This window comes from Megalobrama amblycephala, unplaced genomic scaffold (assembly GCF_018812025.1).
Source record: "Megalobrama amblycephala isolate DHTTF-2021 unplaced genomic scaffold, ASM1881202v1 scaffold417, whole genome shotgun sequence".
Classification (NCBI taxonomy): Eukaryota; Metazoa; Chordata; class Actinopteri; order Cypriniformes; family Xenocyprididae; genus Megalobrama; species Megalobrama amblycephala.
This window is the reverse complement of record NW_025953366.1, coordinates 47,716-67,232: the sequence shown is the minus strand read 5'-3', so window position 1 is coordinate 67,232 and position 19,517 is coordinate 47,716. Positions and strand designations below refer to the sequence as shown.

General features: G+C 37.6%; 1 protein-coding gene and 2 long non-coding RNA genes across 3 annotated transcripts in view; 2 read left to right on the top strand and 1 right to left on the bottom strand.

Moving 5' to 3' along the window:
- LOC125261482 overlaps positions 1-18,364 on the top strand; it is a 50,801-nt gene extending 32,437 nt beyond the window's left edge. The window contains exons 11-14 of the mRNA XM_048180043.1: positions 14,164-14,493; positions 14,940-15,071; positions 15,183-15,211; positions 15,832-18,364. Of these exons, the coding sequence (XP_048036000.1) occupies positions 14,164-14,493; positions 14,940-15,071; positions 15,183-15,211; positions 15,832-15,882 (542 nt within the window). The 3' untranslated portion in view covers positions 15,883-18,364. The remainder of the gene's footprint in view (positions 1-14,163; positions 14,494-14,939; positions 15,072-15,182; positions 15,212-15,831) is intronic.
- LOC125261476 lies at positions 1,045-4,197 on the bottom strand. Its single transcript, XR_007183314.1, has 4 exons — positions 4,020-4,197; positions 3,787-3,891; positions 3,619-3,680; positions 1,045-1,079 (listed from the first exon to the last, which is right to left on the bottom strand). It is a non-coding gene; the product is annotated as an uncharacterized LOC125261476 (long non-coding RNA).
- A 646-nt stretch (positions 18,365-19,010) lies between the features above and the next one.
- On the top strand, positions 19,011-19,517 carry LOC125261480. The gene is made up of 2 exons (XR_007183318.1): positions 19,011-19,357; positions 19,446-19,517. It is a non-coding gene; the product is annotated as an uncharacterized LOC125261480 (long non-coding RNA).

Genomic DNA, 19,517 nt, shown 5'->3' with positions numbered 1-19,517 from the left:
AAAATAGCGACGGCTCTTGTCTCTGTGAATACAGTAAGAAACGATGTTAACTTTAACCACATTTAACAGTACATTATCAACATGCTAACGAAACTTTTAGAAAGACAATTTACAAATATCAGTTAAAATATAATGCTATCATGGATTATGTCAGTTATTATTGCTCCATCTGCCATTTTTCGCTGTTGTTCTTGCTTACCTAGTCTGATGATTCGGCTGTGTGCAGCTCCAGACGTTAACTGGCTGTCCTTGTCTAATGCCTTTTATAATGTTGGGAACATCATGGGCTGGCATTATGCAAATATTGGGGCGTACACCCCGACTGTTACCTAACAGTCGGTGTTATGTTGAGATTCGCCTGTTCTTCGGAGGTCTTTTAAACAAATGAGATTTATATAAGAAGGAGGAAACAATGGGGTTTGAGACTCACTGTATGTCTTTTCCATGTACTGAACTCTTGTTATTTAACTATGCCAAGGTAAATTCAATTTTTGAATCAAGGGCACCTTTAAGTAAAATGTTAACTAAAATGTTACTATGATTTGAACCCCTAAATAGGTTCTACAAAGAACTCTAAAGGATTCTTCTATATTTCTTCTAAGAGTGTACAAAGATTTTGACTGGGCCAGCGAAAGGATAGCTTTACGTACATTTACTATCATTATATATAATTGTAAGGCTGGAAGCTTATGCTGCTATTTTGAACCAATGATCGGAAACAAAAAGCAGTTGAAGGATGACGTGCATAATTCAGTTATTTATCTGACTCCAATATAATTAATCTGACTTCATTAAAGTTGTTGTTATTTTTTTACCTCTTATTCATTAAAGGTAAAAGTCTTTCTTAGAATTGATAGGAAAACGTAGGATTTAACCTGAACGTTTAGATAATGAAAGTTACAATCAATTTAGCTTTCAACATTATCAGTTACAAAAGGAAAGATTCTTAAAACCTTTAAAGCAGGCAACTAATACAGATAAACAACATTTTAGACATTACAATATCATCTTATGTGAAGGAGTGTATTTAATCATCGTTTTTTAGGAACATTTTCATACACAGCATCTGTCTTCGATTTCTGCAAGAAAGAAAAAAAAAAAAAAACACAATCAGGAATGCTGCTGATACAACAGAAAATTAACAGCGTCCAAGTGAGGTTCTGTTGCAAAGCTTAATCTTTTGTTTTGAAAAACTACAGAACAGATGCTAACATTGAACAGCTAGAAGAAATGGCATCAGTCATGACCTTTTAAACCGTTAAATCATCAAACAGATTAAGTTCTAAAGGTGCACTGCAAAAACTAATGTTAAATTAACTCTTATGGGAGTAGGTATATGTGAGACCACACTCGTGTGTGAAAGTGTTAAAATAAGAGTGTTAAATTAACTCTGAAGCAGTGTTAAAGTTAGTAGTTAGGTTATTAATTGAGTGATGATTGAGCATTATTGAAGACACCTGATGATAACAAGCAGAATCACCAAAGGAGAAAATCACAATTTTTAAGCCACCATCATCGAAGTCAGGGTTTGTTTTAGTTGAGCTCTTGACCCTTCACTTTTTAATATTAGACTTTGTTTAGCTGCTGTAACTGAGCTATAACAGCCAGACACAGGCTGTCATGACAAACACAGCAAAAACTCCAATTTTAAATGAACTGTCCTGGAAGAGAGATTTGATCTGAATCACTGAACTCATTTAAAGCCCAATCTCTGAGTTAGATTTACATTATTGATTACAGCAGCACTGTGATTCTACAGCAGAATATTCAGCTATAACCCAAAGGATTTTTTAAAAGTTTGTTCTGATCAAAGAACTTCATCAAGAATCAGCGTATGAATCTAAGAAGAATAAAAGGAAGTTACTAAGACAGTTCAGCTCATAATTTATTTATGCAGCAATGCATGATGGGAGTTTTTTATCAGAACTTTTAAGAAATCTTTCAGATTACATTGATAAAGCTGATCTTGTGCTGTAGAATCACAGTGCTGCTGTAATCAGTAATGTAAATCTAACTCAGAGATTGGGCTCTAAATGAGTTTAGTGATTCAGATCAAATCTCTCTTCCAGGACAGTTCATTTAACACTGGAGTTTTTGCTGTGTTTGTCATGACAGCCTGTGCTGAGAATGATTGTCTTTCAGTTTTACACAAAAGCAACAGCAAAGGCACTTGTTGCAGAGGGTCTGCAAAACAAACAAGCTGCATTTCAGCTCAGATAATCATGAACCGCAGAGACGCTGCAGCTTAAGGGCAGAGTTCAGCAGCTAACATGAAAGTGACATGTGAAGGCCATGGTAACCCATACACAGAATTTGTCCTCTGCGTTTAACCCATCCAAGTTAGTGCACACGCAATAGGAGCACTATCAGTAAGTAGTGAACACAAACACACTGCAAACACACCCGGAGCAGTGAGCAGACATTGTGCTGTGGTGCCCGGGGAGTGATTGGGGGTTAGGTGCCTTGCTCAGGGGCACCTCAGTCATTTCCTGCCTGTAATGAAATCAAACCAGCAACCTTTGGGTTCTTTGTTACATGGGTAACAACTCTGTATCCTACTTTCTGTCCAGTGAAAATCTAATGGTATAAAAGCTGATTTTGAATGGTTTAAGCTAACCACATTACATATGATTTTACACAAAAGATTATTTAGGCCACAGATTACATCAGGAGCAAAAATAAAAAATAGAAATGGTCTGTCCCTAAACTAAAGACTAAATTCAAACAACACACCGGAGTGACATGAGACTGACAGAGCAAGACTGATCATGGTTTTAAAAAGATTTTAATTAATTAAATATATTGTTTAAAGGGTTAGTTCACTCAAAAAAATTCTGTCAATAATTAGGTTACTCACCCTCACATCGTTCATTTTCTGAACACAAATGAAGATATTTTTGATGAAATCTGAGAGCTTTCTGTCCCTGCACTGACAGTCTACACAACTACAATTTTTAAGCCCCAGAAAGGTAGAAAAGATGAGAGTAATCCATCATTAAAAGTAATCCAGGTGACTCCAGTGGTTTAACCTCAATTTATATAGCGGCACGAGTGCTTTATTTGTGCAAAAAATATAATTTATAATTTCTTAATTTCATAAATTCATAATTTGCCACTTTATTTACAAAATATTCATCTCCAACGCAAAGTTCATGGTGTATGCGTGCTGAGTTGATGCGAGAGCAGATGTTGTGTACTGTAAGTGTGTTGGAGATTAATATTTTGTAAATAAAGTGGTAAATCATATTTTATAATTATATTATATATTATATACTTTAAATGATGTCTTTATTAACTAACTAACCAACCCTTTAACACTGCTGTATGTTTCAATCTGTGTATTGCTAGTGTGCCGCCGTATCCAACGATGAAAAACATTCTCGATTTGCTAATACATTTTGATTTGTACTAATGAATTTCTTTAGCTCTGCAGAATTTAAATAGCCTTGCAAAATAGAAAAACTTACACCGCACTGCAAACCTTAACCTGTAGACCTTTGATCTGCTCTACTGAAGGTAATAATGACGGTTGAGTCAACAAACCACAAATGTCTGTTCACTGACTGTCTGATGCTGCAAACTTCAAACACACTATAACTGACTGCAAAAACTTCTTACCTTTAGTCGTGTTGTTGGTTTACACAATACTGAATCAGTTCTGTCTTCCTCCCGGGTCTCGACTGTATTGACAATAATACAGAAAGTTACAATGACAGTTTTTAATATTATGTAAAAATGTATGTCTTAAAAAAGATCTTATTTATATAGATTAATTGCTCTCCTGACCTGTTTTTCTACATCTCCTGCAGGTGCAGCAGATCACGAGTACAATCAACAGAGATCCAGCAGCAGCAGCAGAGATCAGCACTATGTACAAAGGTAGGCGTTGATCTGTATGGACAAAATGAACCATTAGTGTGACTGAATCTGTCTGTCTGATCTACAACAAACAAACACCAGCACAATATAACTTGATAGATCAGCTTAGAAAATTAACTTTAATATCAACACCACCGTACCTGCACATGTGTGACAGAGCTGAGTGATGTTCAGGTGTCTCGTCTGGTTGCTTATGGGATTGTTCAGCACACAGCTGTAGGTGTTTTTATCCTGATATTCCACCTCCAGAGGTAGAGAGAGACTGATGCTGAGATCAGACACACTGATGCTGGACAATAAACTGTTTCCTTTGTACCAGGAGAGAGTCACATGACTCACATTCACAGCTGAACACACCAATGAACATGATGATGATGATGAAGAACATTGTGAAGAGTTACTGCTGATGACAGGAACAGGCAGACAAGCTGAAAAAATGAGAGAATATACAGAAATATGAATAAATCTAAACATTTTTATATTAATGTCTTATTTTCAGTGTAGTGTGTTGACAGTCAGTGAGTCTTTCTTTGATTCACTCTGATTGTAAAATGATTAAACATTTTAGTATGTAAAGATTTAAAGAAATATTCACCACAGAGTTCACTACAAGTTAAAGGCAGGGTAGGTAAAAAATGTATAAAAAACTTTTTTTCAAAATTTGTTTAAACTTTATTTATATATCAATACATAATTAAAATGTAAGTACTCTGAAAAAGAAAGTATAAAAATCGAGTGTCTGTAGACCTCTCACGACTGTTTTAAAGACAGCTCATTATTTCCATTCACTCCACCCCCTCCCTTCTGGGCTCCTTCCAAAGCCACGCCCCTAAAACGCATGAACGCGCGACTCCGACCACTGAGCTGGAAGACGCATTATTTACCTGAGACGAGCGGAGAGGAAGGAGCACAGTGCATGTAGTGACATCATGTCAGAATCACATGTAATAAAAATAACTTTATAATTATGAAGATAAACAAACAAGATGTTTTTTAGTACTCACTATCAAGCTAGCATATTGATATTGGTAAAGTTTAAAATATATATTTTTTGATTCGCTAACGAGCTAGTTATCTATAAGGCAAAGCTAAAAACAGGTTGCATGATACACGTTTTTCCATTACCATCATTTACACTGTGATGAAGATGAATTTCGTGTAAGATTCATAACATATACGTTGTTCTACAGATAAACAGAGTAACATACACTCAAATATCAACTCACAACTGCATTGCAGACACAAAATAATAACACACACATACAACAAAGTGTGTACGACACACACAGATACAAGATAAAGACATCAGTAAACATAGGTAGAGAATATAAAGACAAAACAAAGGCGAAAAAAAAACATGCAGGTAAACTTACAGGTGAACATGGTAAAAGAGTTAGACAGAAGGTAAATATAGTTCTAAGAAAAGTTCCTAGATGCGGAGTAACGTTAGGCCTACTATCTGTTAAACATGTATTTAGTTATCTAAAGCAAAATTATGCACAATTCAACACTATAGCTATCATCTTGAGCAAGCCTATAGATTATTTATCGTCTCTACTACGGCTCGCTAAGTAATGTTATGTTAGCTATATTACGCAGCTATGTGTGCTAATGACACATACTTCATGAACAAATAAACAAAAAAATATGTATGATCAAAATACAAAAAGAAAGATTTACCTGTCCAGCAGAAATAAAGCCATCAAGGAGTCACTTTTCAGCCCCTTGAGTTCCCTCAGTTCTCGCCATCGCTGGAAAGCCACGCCGATATTAACTCGCGTTTTATTTCTTTGTTTATCCAAAGACTTTTTGTTCATTGCCTTTTCTTGTACTGTTACTGTCTTCCTTTTTTTGCCTGGTTTGCCTTCACTAACTGCATAGGCCGGTACTGTGAATTTTGCTTGCTGTTTCTCTGCCATTGTTTTGGTATTCCTAGGATCCGTGCCTCTTGAATTCCCCAAATCAAATGTGTGCACGCAAGTGGGCAGGTCATGTGTGGCAAAAGGGTGGTTGCCATGGTTGCGAGAGAGTGACAGTCGCCTAAGCCAATCCTATGTTTCGTCCCGGATGGAAATAATGAGCTGTGTTTAATACAGATTAAACGGTATAGAGTCACTCGATTTTTATACTCTTTTTATCAGAGTTCTTACATTTTAATTATGCATGGATATATATAGAAAGTTTAAACAAATTTGGAACAACATTTTTTTACCTACCCTGCCTTTAAGCTCGGTCTAATGCATTTTTGGCATAATGTCAATTACCACAAAAATGTATTTTGTTTGTCCACCAGAAAATCAAAAATCTGCTACAGTGAGGCTCTGAATGGGGCCGATCTGTAAACATTAAAATATTCAGCATTTCGGTTGTGAAGGACAAGACAAATTATCTCTACTCACCATAGACAGAAACATTGAATGTTTTTGTTGTCAGTTTCACTCCCCTTATATCTAGTTGATAATCTCCAGCATGTTCAGTTGTGATGTTTGTGATGGTCAGAGATCCAGTTTGATCGTCCAACTTCAGTCTGTCTCTGAATCTCCCATCAGGACCATCAGATGTAGAGAAGATTCGGTTCTCAATGCTGATTTTAGCTATCAGAGAGTTTTCAGCTCCAAATTTCCACAGTATGTCGTCGTCTTCATATATTTCAGTAACATTGTTGTATAAAGTGACAGAATCTCCCTCCATCACTGACACCGAATTAAACACACCTGGAGGACATGAACAGGAACAGATTAAGGATTTTTTACAAACCAGTGGCCAGTTGCACCAGCTGGATGGCACTTGATTGTAAGACTAAAGGCTGGATATTAAATGCATCTTAAGTCCTGCGTAGAATTAATACCTGTTTTGCATGCATATTGCACGTCTAAATATCACCTAGTCAAAGGTGTGGGCAGGAGCAGACCGGTTAGAGGTCTCCAGGGTGGTACCAGCAGTGCGGGGGGGCATGGCGGATCGGGCAGTTTGGGGCGCCATGTCGGGTTGGGCAGTAAAGGCTCGGCCACTCTGGCTACGGGTATATGGTGCCCCCCCAAAAAAAAACTCGGGACGAAGGAGAGAGTTGCCTTTGGACTCTGGACAAAGGAAAGAGTCGCCTCGGGATTCGGGATGAAGGAGAGAGTCGCCTCGGGATGTCGGACAGAGTCACCTTGGGAACGAAGGACAGAGTCGCCTCGGGAATGAAGGACAGAGTCACCTCTGGACGAAGGGACGAAGAACAGAGTCGCCTCAGGACTCAGGACAGAGTCGCCTCTGACCTCAGGAAGAAGGACAGAGTCGCCTCGGGAACGAAGGACAGAGTCGCCTCGGGAACGAAGGACAGAGTCGTCCCGGGAACGAAGGACAGAGTCGCCTCGGGAACGAAGGACAGAGTCGCCTCGGGAACGAAGGACAGAGTCGCCTCGGGAACGAAGGACAGAGTCGCCTCGGGAACGAAGGACAGAGTCGCCTCGGGAACGAAGGACAGAGTCGCCTCGGGAACGAAGGACAGAGTCGCCTCGGGAACGAAGGACAGAGTCGCCTCGGGACGAAGAACAGAGTCGCCTCAGGACTCAGGACAGAGTCGCCTCAGGACTCGGGACGAAGAACAGAGTCGCCTCTGACCTCGGGACAAAGGACAGAATCGCCTCTGGACTCGGGACGAAGGACAGTGTGGCCTCTGGACTCGGGACAAAGGACAGTGTTGCCTCTGGACGATTCGCGGCTCTGACCAGAAGTCAATCAGCCAGAAGTTCTGTAGTAGCTCTGGAGAGGACTTAGGCATGGTGGGTGTTTTGGCTGAGGGGTCAGGCGGGGCGGCGACCATCTTGACCGAGGGCTCAGGCGTGGCAGCGGCCATCTCACGACGAGGCTCTGGAGTGGCGGCCATCTCGCGACGAGGTTCAGGGATGGCGGCCATCCTCATCACTGCATTGAGGACTTGAGGACTTGTTGGAGGATAGCAATGAATGGATTCCCAGAAGGGCGGTCCTCAGTCAGGATGGTGTTGTAACAGTCAGTTCTTCTGTCAGGGGTTAGTTGTGGGGAACACACACGGACGATGGAGCTTCAACTTAGAGGTCTTTAATGACAAAACTCAGAGAAAACATATACAACCTAACATAAACGAGAACTGACCAAGACAGAGGGAGAACACAGGGAATATATACTGGGCAAACAAGGACCAAACAAGATTAAAATTAAGAAGACACAGCTGGGACTAATGAACTCAATCAGGGTAACCAAGGGAACTAACAAGTGGTGGGAAAACTGAGAACAAAGAAGCATGTGACAAATAAAATAAACAGAACCCTGACACTCACACTTTGAATAAACAGGGACAATTCCCGATTTTAAATAAATAACCATTTACATGCTCAGGACGTTTGCGTTGTAAGGATGTACAGGGATGTAAGGATATAAAAACCTCATTCGGTATAATGTTTACACATTGAAATCAGATGGTGCAGTGGCTTACCTGTTATGATGACATGAGCAGTTCAGTTCTTTATTTTTAGCAAAGAGTGTAACCGCTGTGAATCATCAACTGGTGTAGTTGCACCTGGTTGTAGTTTTAGTTTTAGCAACAGGTGTAAATTTGTATCGAATTGCTGGAAATAGCTGACCCAAGCAAAGACCTTACAATCAGCTGGTGCAACCAGCCCCTGTCTTTTGAAATATGTTAATTGCTTTTTGACTAATTAATTAATTTTTTTTTTTTTTTACTTCTGTTGTTGTTCATGATTATCAAGGTATTTTAAAAATAATTTTAAGACATGGCTATTAGTATTTGTATGTTCTTTATTAATCCTTAAAATTAATCAGTATAGAAATCTCCATTATTTCCCTTGGCTTTAAAATTTTAAATACATTTTCCAGGCCTGTAAATCACAATTTCAAAATTCTCTGGCAAACAACAGAAGTGAACAGCATACGCTGTTCTGAAATATTAAGCCTTAAAAATGTTTTTATAACTTACCAGTCAGACTCCACCAGCACATACAGAACAAAACAAACATGTGAAACATTTTCTTTACCCGTTCAGTGTCTGATCTAAAAAGACTATCCGCTGAAAACACTCAGTCTGTGTGAATCCTCCCCCGACAGAGTTTGACCCTCCTAGTTCAAACAACCTGAACGCATGTCATACAGCCTTAAATTTGAAAAAAAGTTTTTTCCAGCTCTTATTACAACTTTAACCCCCGGTTTCACAGATGAGGCTTAAGTCTAGTTCTAGACTAAAATGCATATTTGAGCTGTTTTAACTTAAAGCAACTTGTACTGATATATCTTAAAATATGTCTAAGCCATTGTTCTGTCTCAAGACACACACAGTAATATTTTTTCTAGTGAACATTTACAAAAGCTACTTAAATGTCCTAATTGAACTAAGGTCTAATCCTGGCTTAGTCTAAGCCCTGTCTGTGAAACCAGGCCAATATTTTTTAATATTGGAAAAATAATTTTTTATCATTTAACCTTGATAATGTAGTTGAATACATTAAATAGGCTACATAAAGGAAGAACGTTTTGCACATCTCTTTGAATTAAGAACTTCAAATGGTTTTATAATTCTATTGAATAATCAATTATTGCGTATATATGACAAAAATAAACAGTTAAAACTGTGTGACATCTGTCACTGAGGTGTGACTCTTGCAACTCATTAATTTAGACAAACTGAAACCTGCTGCGGTCGGTTTTCTTCATCTGCTGCAGCTGGATAGACAAACAGCTTTTGCATGGCAGGGGCCATTTTGTTTTATCTGTGTTCAGCTAGGTGAAAAGTTTCTTCCTGTCCTGCTGAGCCTCACAGTCCTCTCCTCTCTAGATAAACCTGCTTTACAGAGTAATAAAGTACTGAATCAAAACTAACATCAGTGAAAGAAGAGTCACAGTTCTGTATTCTCCAAACTAGATTCTTGTCATGTATCATTGATAAACTACACACATTATTGACAGCTAAATAATACACTGAAAATAAGGATTTTTGCTGCTTGAATTTGTTAACATGAGCAACACATTAAAATTAGAACATGTTGTCACAAATTAATTTTATTATGTTCATCCACTTAAATTTGTAAAATGTTATGATGACTACATAAATGTTTGTTGACATAACTGGACAGTGAATCTAGTTCCAGCATGCTTTGATACTGCATTAGGAGAGTAATGTTGAAATCAATTGTTATTTTACACACTTTTCAGTAAAGTTAGACGTTTTAGTGTTTAATATTATGTTGGCAATTTAGAAGAGTTTCTGTGATGTTTTTATGCTTGGGTTAAGGCTGTCTACATCTACAGTGATGTGCGTTTTGAGTGTATACCAGACACTAAAAACATTTTTCCGGCTAGTATAGGCTTAGGAAAGGCCTCGCTTCTTCCTGAACAACATGGTTTAACAAATATAAGGTAAATCAAGTCTTTAAATACACATGTTATAGTGAATATATAACTGACAGTCAATATTTATAACTAATGGAGTTGGTCTCTTACTAGTTTGGGGATGTAAAAGATGTTTAAATTCATCATCTCCACAACCAAAATAATGCAATGCCAAATTATACTATACATTTACAGAATACTAAACTACAACATTCTTCTGCTCGTTTTTTTTTTTTTTTTTTCTTTCATAAAACATATCAATGTTTTAGGAAAAGGGCTTTTAAATTTTTAGACTAACAAAACCACACTGTGAGTTAAAGTGATACGTCCTCTTTTTTCCCGGACATGTCCTGGCCAGGATTTCTAAATTGCCTAAAATGTCCCAGTTTTAACTTTATTTTCATACTTGCTGAAGGAAATGAATGACTGAAAAGTAATTTGACCAATAGCGTGCAGGGATTGTACATAATTTTCCGATCGTTTACGAGAAGGCGGGATCTACAGAGCACGCTCAAAGCATTGCAAAAAATACGACATTTTAATGTATGAAGACCGTCAACAGGAACAGTGGTGTAGACATGCGCAGATCAATATTGCTTCATTTAGTATTTATTTATTTAATTTAATAACTGTATTTGCAGTATTGTACGGGTAGGTTTAGGGTTGGGGGTATGTGAAATCGTTAATAAAATACAAGCTGATAAGTAGCAAATTAATTTACTGTTATTTTATTATGAAATTTTACTTCACTTCCGGTCGTTACAACATCCCTTCCAGACACAACACAACTTTTGAACTAACCTATTACTTTCACATGTCTTAGGAAATGTGGTGAAAATGAAGCTTTTCTTTAGTTTGCCCTTATTGCTCTGTTGTTTACTCGATCATGGTAAGATATTTAGGCTAGTATCTCTCTTCCGGACGAAACCGAAAGTAACTCAATTATCAGCGCTAATCTTTTTATATTCGACAGAAATGTGTGTATTTCGTTATCTGTGTTTTTGCTCGACCATGGCAACACATTTGTTTAAATTTTTAAATTAAATTGAATTAAAATCTTACTTTCATCGATAAAAACCGGAAGTTTCCTACTTGAAGTTTTGTGAGGTGCGACGCCTCGAAAAGAAAGAAAGAAAGTCAAAGTCGTGTCGAAAAATATTAAGGTCCGTGTAAATGTGATTTGGTATGTCCCCCTTAAATATCTGAAAATTATGTTTTGCTTATTGTACTGAATATGCTTTTGTTTCCTTTACACACATGAATGAGCATTGTATACGTAGTATTTGTATTATTATTATTATTTCACACTGAGGACAGTTGAGGGAATCAAGCTATTACAAAAGGTGAAAAAATTCAGTGATACTCAAAAAGGAAACACAAAGAGCTGGGGTGTAAACTTTTAAAATTTTTAATTAGTTTGAAGATCTTTTTATTTAGTATTGCCCTTCATAAGCTATGCATGTTTAGAAAACAAGACAAGTTCAATTTTCCCCGATTGCCCAATTCAAAAGGGCTCTTACTGTGTTTCTGTCTTGAGCGTCAGTGAATGTTTCCACCTATTGTAATAGTTGTCTGTATGAGTCCTTCATCCATCCTCGGTCTGAAAAGCTGGATCTCATACTAAAGTCACTGCTGGAAAGGGTTTAAATATGCAAGAAATGCTGGCAAGTTAATTTATCATTAATCATGACACATTGTGCATGTTTAAACTTTTGAACTGGTTCATTTCTCTTAACTAAGTTATTTCATGTTGTTGTGGACTATATGTAAATGTTTTTGTTTGGCATATAATGAACTTCATTTCTTTTTCAGGTTTTCACACAGACTCTGGAGATTATCATCTAGAAATCATCAACGGCAGCATCAGTGAAAAGATCTTCAGTGTTACTGTTCATGGTGAGTCATGTTTATAGCAAGTCTTGTACATTTAAAGGTTGGGTAGGCAATTTTTTTTCTGGTTGAAATTCTCTTCACATCCTGATAGCAATCAATAATAGAAGTGGTCTAAATATTAAAACATGTACATATATCTGATGTGGATGTCTCAGGACCAAAAAATGTTCTTCCAGTCGTTGCATTCCATCCGATACAATGTCTTACCTGTCAACATATTTATTTTCGTTTCCTCTGCGCACCTGCTCTCTTAGACATGTCACACACGTCATCAGTGCGTTCCATAAGGCTCAACAGATTTGTAGACAGACGAGCACCAAAAAACGAACAGCAGCTGCCTTTTATAGTTTCTCCTGAACAAAAACAATGAGCTTATGCTGCGCTCATGCCATGTTGTATCCGTAATTACAAGATGGCAACCTGTGTCGTTTTACCAGAGATGTTCACAAGTCTTCATCTGAAGTCTGAGTCATGTCTGGAGTCTTTTGTCATGAATCCGAATTGAGTCTCAATAAAATAGCCATACATGGGTTTTCCCATTCAATGCATTTAACCTCTACACTGTATCTAATTTGCATATTAATGTGTTATTGGAGCAACATGTAATGGGAAAAAAAGTGGGAGTAATAGTTGTCAACATTTTCACAATAATATCTAATATTCCATAGGAATATTGATATGTAATTTCTTTCCCTATTCACTTGGTGTGTCCTTCACTGATAAACATGATTTAAGTACTGGTGTCTTCTACTGAGGACATGAAATCAATGTCCTGTTTTGTAACAGAAAGTCATAATTTGAATAGAAACCCCATAACATTTTCCTGAGATGTTGATTTATGACAAACAATTTGAAAATTAATAAATGTGCTCTTTACAGGACATCCACAACTGTGACATGTATAATGCCAGAGAAATTCACTAAAATCTACATTATGAATCCAGACATTTTTCTACTCACAAACTGTTAAAATATATTATTCTATTAATATATTAGAATATTAATATTCTATTATTTTGTTTGCTTATAATGAACTGTTCATTTCTTTCTCAGGTGCATCAGGTGTTGATACCGACAGAGTGTTTGTGATGGAGGGAGATTCAGTCACTCTACACACTGGTGTTCAAACAAAACATCAAGACAGAATTAGATGGTATTTTAATGACATTCGCATCGCTCAAATCAATAGAGATCAGAGTAAGATCTGTACAGATGTTCAGTGTAATGAAGGTACTGAGAGATTCAGAGACAGACTGAAGCTGGATCATCAGACTGGATCTCTGACCATCATGAACATCACAAACACAGATTCTGGAGTTTATCAACTACAGATCAGCAGTGGCAGCAGCGACAGTGAAAAGACTTTCATTATTGCTTTATATGGTGAGTCATTATGTTTAAAATCAAGTCTTGTACATTAATTACAAATTAAACCATTAACGTGTTTTGTGTTATTTTTGCTGACATTCAGAGGTGTATTTTATTCAAAAACATTTGTAGATTTAAATATAAATGACTATGGATGTTGCAAAGATATCTTATGTAATAAAATTAATGTAGTTAAAATAGTAATAGATATTATATAGTATTATTATTTGTATCTGTGTAAATAATAATGTTGTTATGGCAAAAAGGTTCAGCAAGATGACACTCCATCTGTCATGTGTGGATCTTTATTGTAATACATGCTTCATTGACTTCATCATCTTGCTTGCTGAATACTTATAGAATTTTCATTAGATACTTTTTTTTTTTTACTCGCAATTAAGTAATTAATAACATTATTACATTTACTTCTACTTAAGTCATTACTTCTATAAATACTTGTACTTTTACTTGATTAGAGATTTATATTATCATACCCACCTCTTGTGTTTATAAGCACAAAATGTGTAAAATGTTGTTTTTCAGACTGAATGTCAAGAGAGCATGTTTTATCGCTTTCATATCCACAGTTCTCATGTTATGTGTTTTCCCCCCCGAAACAACATCCTCCAATCTGTTGTCTATCTTGTGTTTCAGGTGTTTCTGCTGCTGAACGAGATGAAATGAAGAGAAAGTCAGTGAAGGAGGGAGAATCTGTCACTTTAGATCCTGGTTTTAGAAAAAAACTGAATGATTCAATGATGTGGTATTTTAATGAGATTCTCATCGCTGAAATCACTGGAGATCAGAGTAAGATCTGTACAGATGTTCAGTGTGAAGAGAGATTCAGAGACAGACTGAAGCTGGATCATCAGACTGGATCTCTGACCATCACAAACACCAGAAACACAGACTCTGGAGAATATAAACTGCTGATCAACAGCAGCAGATTCAGCATCATTAGGAGTGTCAGTGTTACTGTAACTGGTGAGAGTTAATCATTCTGTGGAATTCCCCGTCAGGAATTTTAAAATGGTTTACTACATTTAAACCAAAACTGTAATTTCATTCTGGCCTGTTTAAAAAAGCGAGCTTTGACTCCATATTAAAATATAATTGAGATAATCTATCATCACAGACAATTGTCACATTGAGTTTTAAGTTGCATTATGATTTTTACATTTGAAGTCTATTATAAGAATAAGAATAAGAACAATCCATACAATCCATAATATCAGTCAGTTTTCCTGTGAACATTGTTTCCTGTTAAGCACACAGTGCTGATGTTGTGGCTGCTGTTGATATAAAAAAAACCAACAGATTTATCAAAAAAATAAACCAGCTATTTTATAAATCAGAAATAAATCAATATCATACGTCTTTCTACTGAAATTATCAAATGATCTCTAGTAATATTTACTGTCTGTCTTTAGCTATTCCAGATTCAGGTTTGTCTTCAGCTGCTGCAGCAGGAATAGTTGCTGTTGTTGTTCTGCTGCTTGTTACTGTTGGTGGGATTTACTATCACCACTGGAAATCTAGGAGAAGGAAAGCAAGACAAAAAAGCAAGTATTACATACAGCTGATCATTCAAAATGTGAATAGAAGATTTATTGCATGTATGTATTTTTATTCTAATTTGCCAAAGTAAGAGTTTGTTGTTATTGTTCAAACAGGAAACAGGAGAATGCGTGATGATCATCAGGTGAGATACTATGAGCTCTGAATCTGTCTGTCTGCAAAAAAAACTGAATTAACAACAGATTCAGATCTGTGAGAACTGTGCCCTAAAGACATGATTTCAAACAAAGTCAGACCAAAACAAAGTTTGTTCAAAAACGGCTTGTTTCTGGCTCTGGCTGGTAAACACCTTTTGAACTACCGATTCACATAATATGATTACGTTACATGTCGATGTGTCTCCGCCCTCCTGCTTTCTTAACTGTGGTTTCCTCACCACTGTCAACAGGAACATCTCCAAATGTAACTGCTGTGATTTTTGTTGAGTGTTTATTTTGTCATTGAGAGGAAAGTGCACAGCACATATCTACATATTCATCTAAAACGCCACTCTCAGCATTGTGAAAGGCTTCGGGATGTTCGCTAACAGTGTATTGCTGGTCATGTATTTGAAGAACTAAAAAAAATGGTTTGGTGGTTTATGTCTCTGTTTGTGGCTTTATTCAGAATTTATCACTCAGAAACCCTAAGAGGTCTTTACATTCACAAACATCAGAGGGGAAAACACATTTTTCTGTATGTGCCACTGAATCATCAATCCTGATAATTTGCTTTACCTTCTGTGAATCTGTTTCTTTCTTTCAGGAGAATGGTGACCTAGAGGAAGTGGCCCTTAATCGGATTGGGACTCCTTAAATGGCTGTTGTGCATCGTTCATAGAGGACACTAGCCCCAGTAGTGTGGCTCTGCTGGAAACTGCTGACAGACCCTCCACGCAAACAGGAGTTCCAAATAGCCTTATCCAACCATTTTGTGGCTTTGTCAGTGTTGGATGTAGATGAAGAAAGGCTTTTCAGGTGCAATAATAGAATGTGCCACACCCATGTGCACGATCACCTGTTGACAAACACAACCATGGATATCAACTGAGTGCTTGGAGCTGGTAGAGAAACGAAAGCAGGCAAAGTTGGTCAAGGCGTTACTGCCAGCTTAATCAAGAAGTCAGACTAAGGTGGAAAGTGGAACAAGAGTCGTACTGGAATCAGGTGGCAGCTGATCTTGAACAAGCAGCATCCAGACACAAATACCACATTCTCTATCGTACATTCAAAAGACGGAGTGAGAAAAACAAATCGACCAACAACTTCATGTGATGATCACCTCTTGAAGTGAAGGCGGCTATATGATCACTGAAAATGGCAAGGTACCGGGAGTAGATCCCTATAGAATCTATTAAGCCTGGAGGAGATGTCCTGCATCGTCATCTAAACATACTTCTTCAAGCCATCTCGTTTAACTAACATGTGCCAAGCACATGGAGAAAAGCCATAATCATGCACATTTTAAAAAAAAAAAGCAGTAATCCGTGGGTGCTGTGACCAGATCTTTGTACTTGGGCAGCTGCTGAAAGAAAGAATTCAATATGGACAGCCAACCATCATTGTCTTTATTGAGTTAAAGTCAGCATTTAACTGTATCTACTCGCAGGCCTTGTGGAAGACACTAAAGATGGAATTCATTCTCCAGAAGTTCATTAAACTCCTTCATGCATCCGATCAAGGATCAACTAGCCAAATACGAATCTGGTTTTGGTCAAGTATGGAGTTCATCAAGGGGATGTCATCTCCCTGTTATTCAACATCGTAACTGATGCTGTCGTGAGAAAGGCTTTCCAGGGTATGCGTGGAGTCCAGTACGATAAAGATCACTTTTTAACCGATCTAATGCTTGCCAGAGACAGTACCATATTCATTGACAGTGATGCTGAAACTATGAATATAATGCACACTATCACTCACCTCGCTCATTCATATGGTTTGAAAATCAATGCAGACAAAACCAAAGTGATGGCAACCAATGGCTCACAGGTCACTGTCTACCTCGATATGTAGGGTCGCTTGTTCAGGAGAAGTAAGTGGCATCCACTGTAGAGATTCATAGGAGTATTGGACAGGCAGCCAAGGCATTCGCTTGCCTCAAGTGGTGCATGTGGAACGAGGACTAACATCTCCACAAAAACTATTTTTGCCTCTTCCGGACACTTCTTTTGCCAGTTCTTCTTTACGGATTAGAAACATGGACCCTGATCAAACCCGACCATGACCGATAACAGATTACCATACAGATTCCTCTGGAGAGCACGACCTTCCCAATAGAAAAAAAGCCCAGTGAAAGACCAAGGAAACATGAGTGAGGCAAGTAGAAGAGGATATAAGGAACCACCATAATGTCCTCAATCAAGCAAGGGATTTCACCTAGCATTTACACTGCGAGACCCAATAACACACTGATTTATTTTGAACAAATTCATAGTAATGTCATACTTTAAGATGCAAGTTCTCTTCATAGAACATGTGCACCGTTGGGTGTATGACGGAGAATTTCTGTGCCAAATACGCTCCTTCAGGATTCGTATAAGTTTTGGAAGGTTTTTTTCCAAGTATGTCCCTGTATGACGTCATAAAGAGTGGAATTCCTTTTATGGGCACTCCTCCAGGAAGAGGGATTTCAGTTATGTTTTATAAACAAGGCCCAGTTCGACGCTGGATTTGCAGGTCATTTGAAACTGAAGATGGAGCGGTCCTAGTGATAAAAGATCCCGGTCATGAGTCGGAACTGCATATTATGTAAACAACACAAACATATATTGAATCCAAAGTCATCCTGGGGATATTGTGTGTGTTTAAATACATGCTGTTTAGACGGTCGCTACACAAAAGCTGCGCATGGTCATGACTCTTTAGCTCTGCCCACGGCACACCTCCAGGAGCTCGACTGTTTTCCGAAAGAAGCGGTACAGCTGTATCTGATTTTTATAAATCCGATAAAACTAAAGACTGTTCGGAGGCATGAAGGATGCAGTACTACTCTATAGGTACTCAAGATTAACATGAAATTGGCAGAAACTGTGTTATATCCCCTTTAAATCTTATATGTCATATGTTACTGACTGCTGTGCAAGCCTTTTAATTGTGTTGATCATCTAAATGGGGTTTTAAGTGCATTTCACAAATGTGTTCATTCTGTGCTACAATAATTGTTATGTGTAACATTCTGCCTTTTGTAAAGATTTTACTGCCAAGTTCTTGCATTTCATGTGAGGAGAGTGAGGAGACCTGTCCCACTGAGCAAATTACGTCCAGAAGACGTCTTTTTGAGGTCTTGTCTCAGGTTGAAAAGACGTCCACTGAGGGGCCAGAATCTTAGGCACACACAGACATGAAGAATCAGCCTGTGAATCTCAACGACGGTGACAAGCAACATATTCTGATCAACAGATCAACTCTGAACAAATGGTAAGCATGATGGGAGCCATGGATGAATTTTGATTGGTGGCTCCCAGAATGCACTGCAACATGCTTTATGATGGTCACCACTGTTGAGATTCACAGGCTGATTCTTGATGTCTGTGTGTGCCTAAAATAAATACTTTTTTTTGTTCATCACACCTTTTCTGAAATCATGTGAATCGCATTGATAAAGCTGATCTTCTGCTGTAGAATCACAGTTCTGCTGTAATCAATAATGTTAATCTAACTCAGAGATTGGGCTCTTCATGAGTTCAGTGATTCAGGTCAAATAATGCTTATGTGAAAACATAACCAACACCTGATCATTTCTCTTTACTTGTCTGGCTGTTATGACTCAGTTACAGCCCAAACAAACTAATATTAATAAGGCAAGAGTCAAGAGCCCAACTAAAGCAAACACTCATCTCCACGATGGTGGCTTAAAAATTGTGATTTTTCTCCTTTGGTGATTCTGCGTGTTCGTCTATATCGGATGTCCAGAAGACGTCAAAAAAGACGTCATAAAAACTTTCATTCTGGCCCCTCAGTGGACGTCTTTTCAACCTGAGACAAGACCTCAAAAAGACGTCTTCTGGACGTAATTTGCTCAGTGGGGTGGGGCGTTCAAGGTGAATGTTCACTACTTCACATGTGTCTGTTACAGATGTTTTGTCTATGTCTGTCTTTCAGTTCTATTTATAAAGCATGTTCAGATGTGCTTTGTTTGTTTGAAGTGATTGTTATTAATTATTGTGTATTCTTGATGTGTTTGTATTGTAGAATATTATCACTGAGTGATGGAAATGATCGAATTCACTTGAATTTTTCTGTATGGTCAGTTCAGTTTCTACTGCCACGTTCCTGAAGAGCTGCGAAGAGAGGTTAGTATGTTTAACTTGTTTTAAACATCATCTGTTTGTATGAAAAATAGAAAATTCTTCTAAATGTGCAAATCTCTCTCTTTCACAGGTTTTTCCTGTTACATATGGATTTTCATCTTTCTTATAAGTTAATAAAAAGTTGTAACTTTTTAATGCTTAA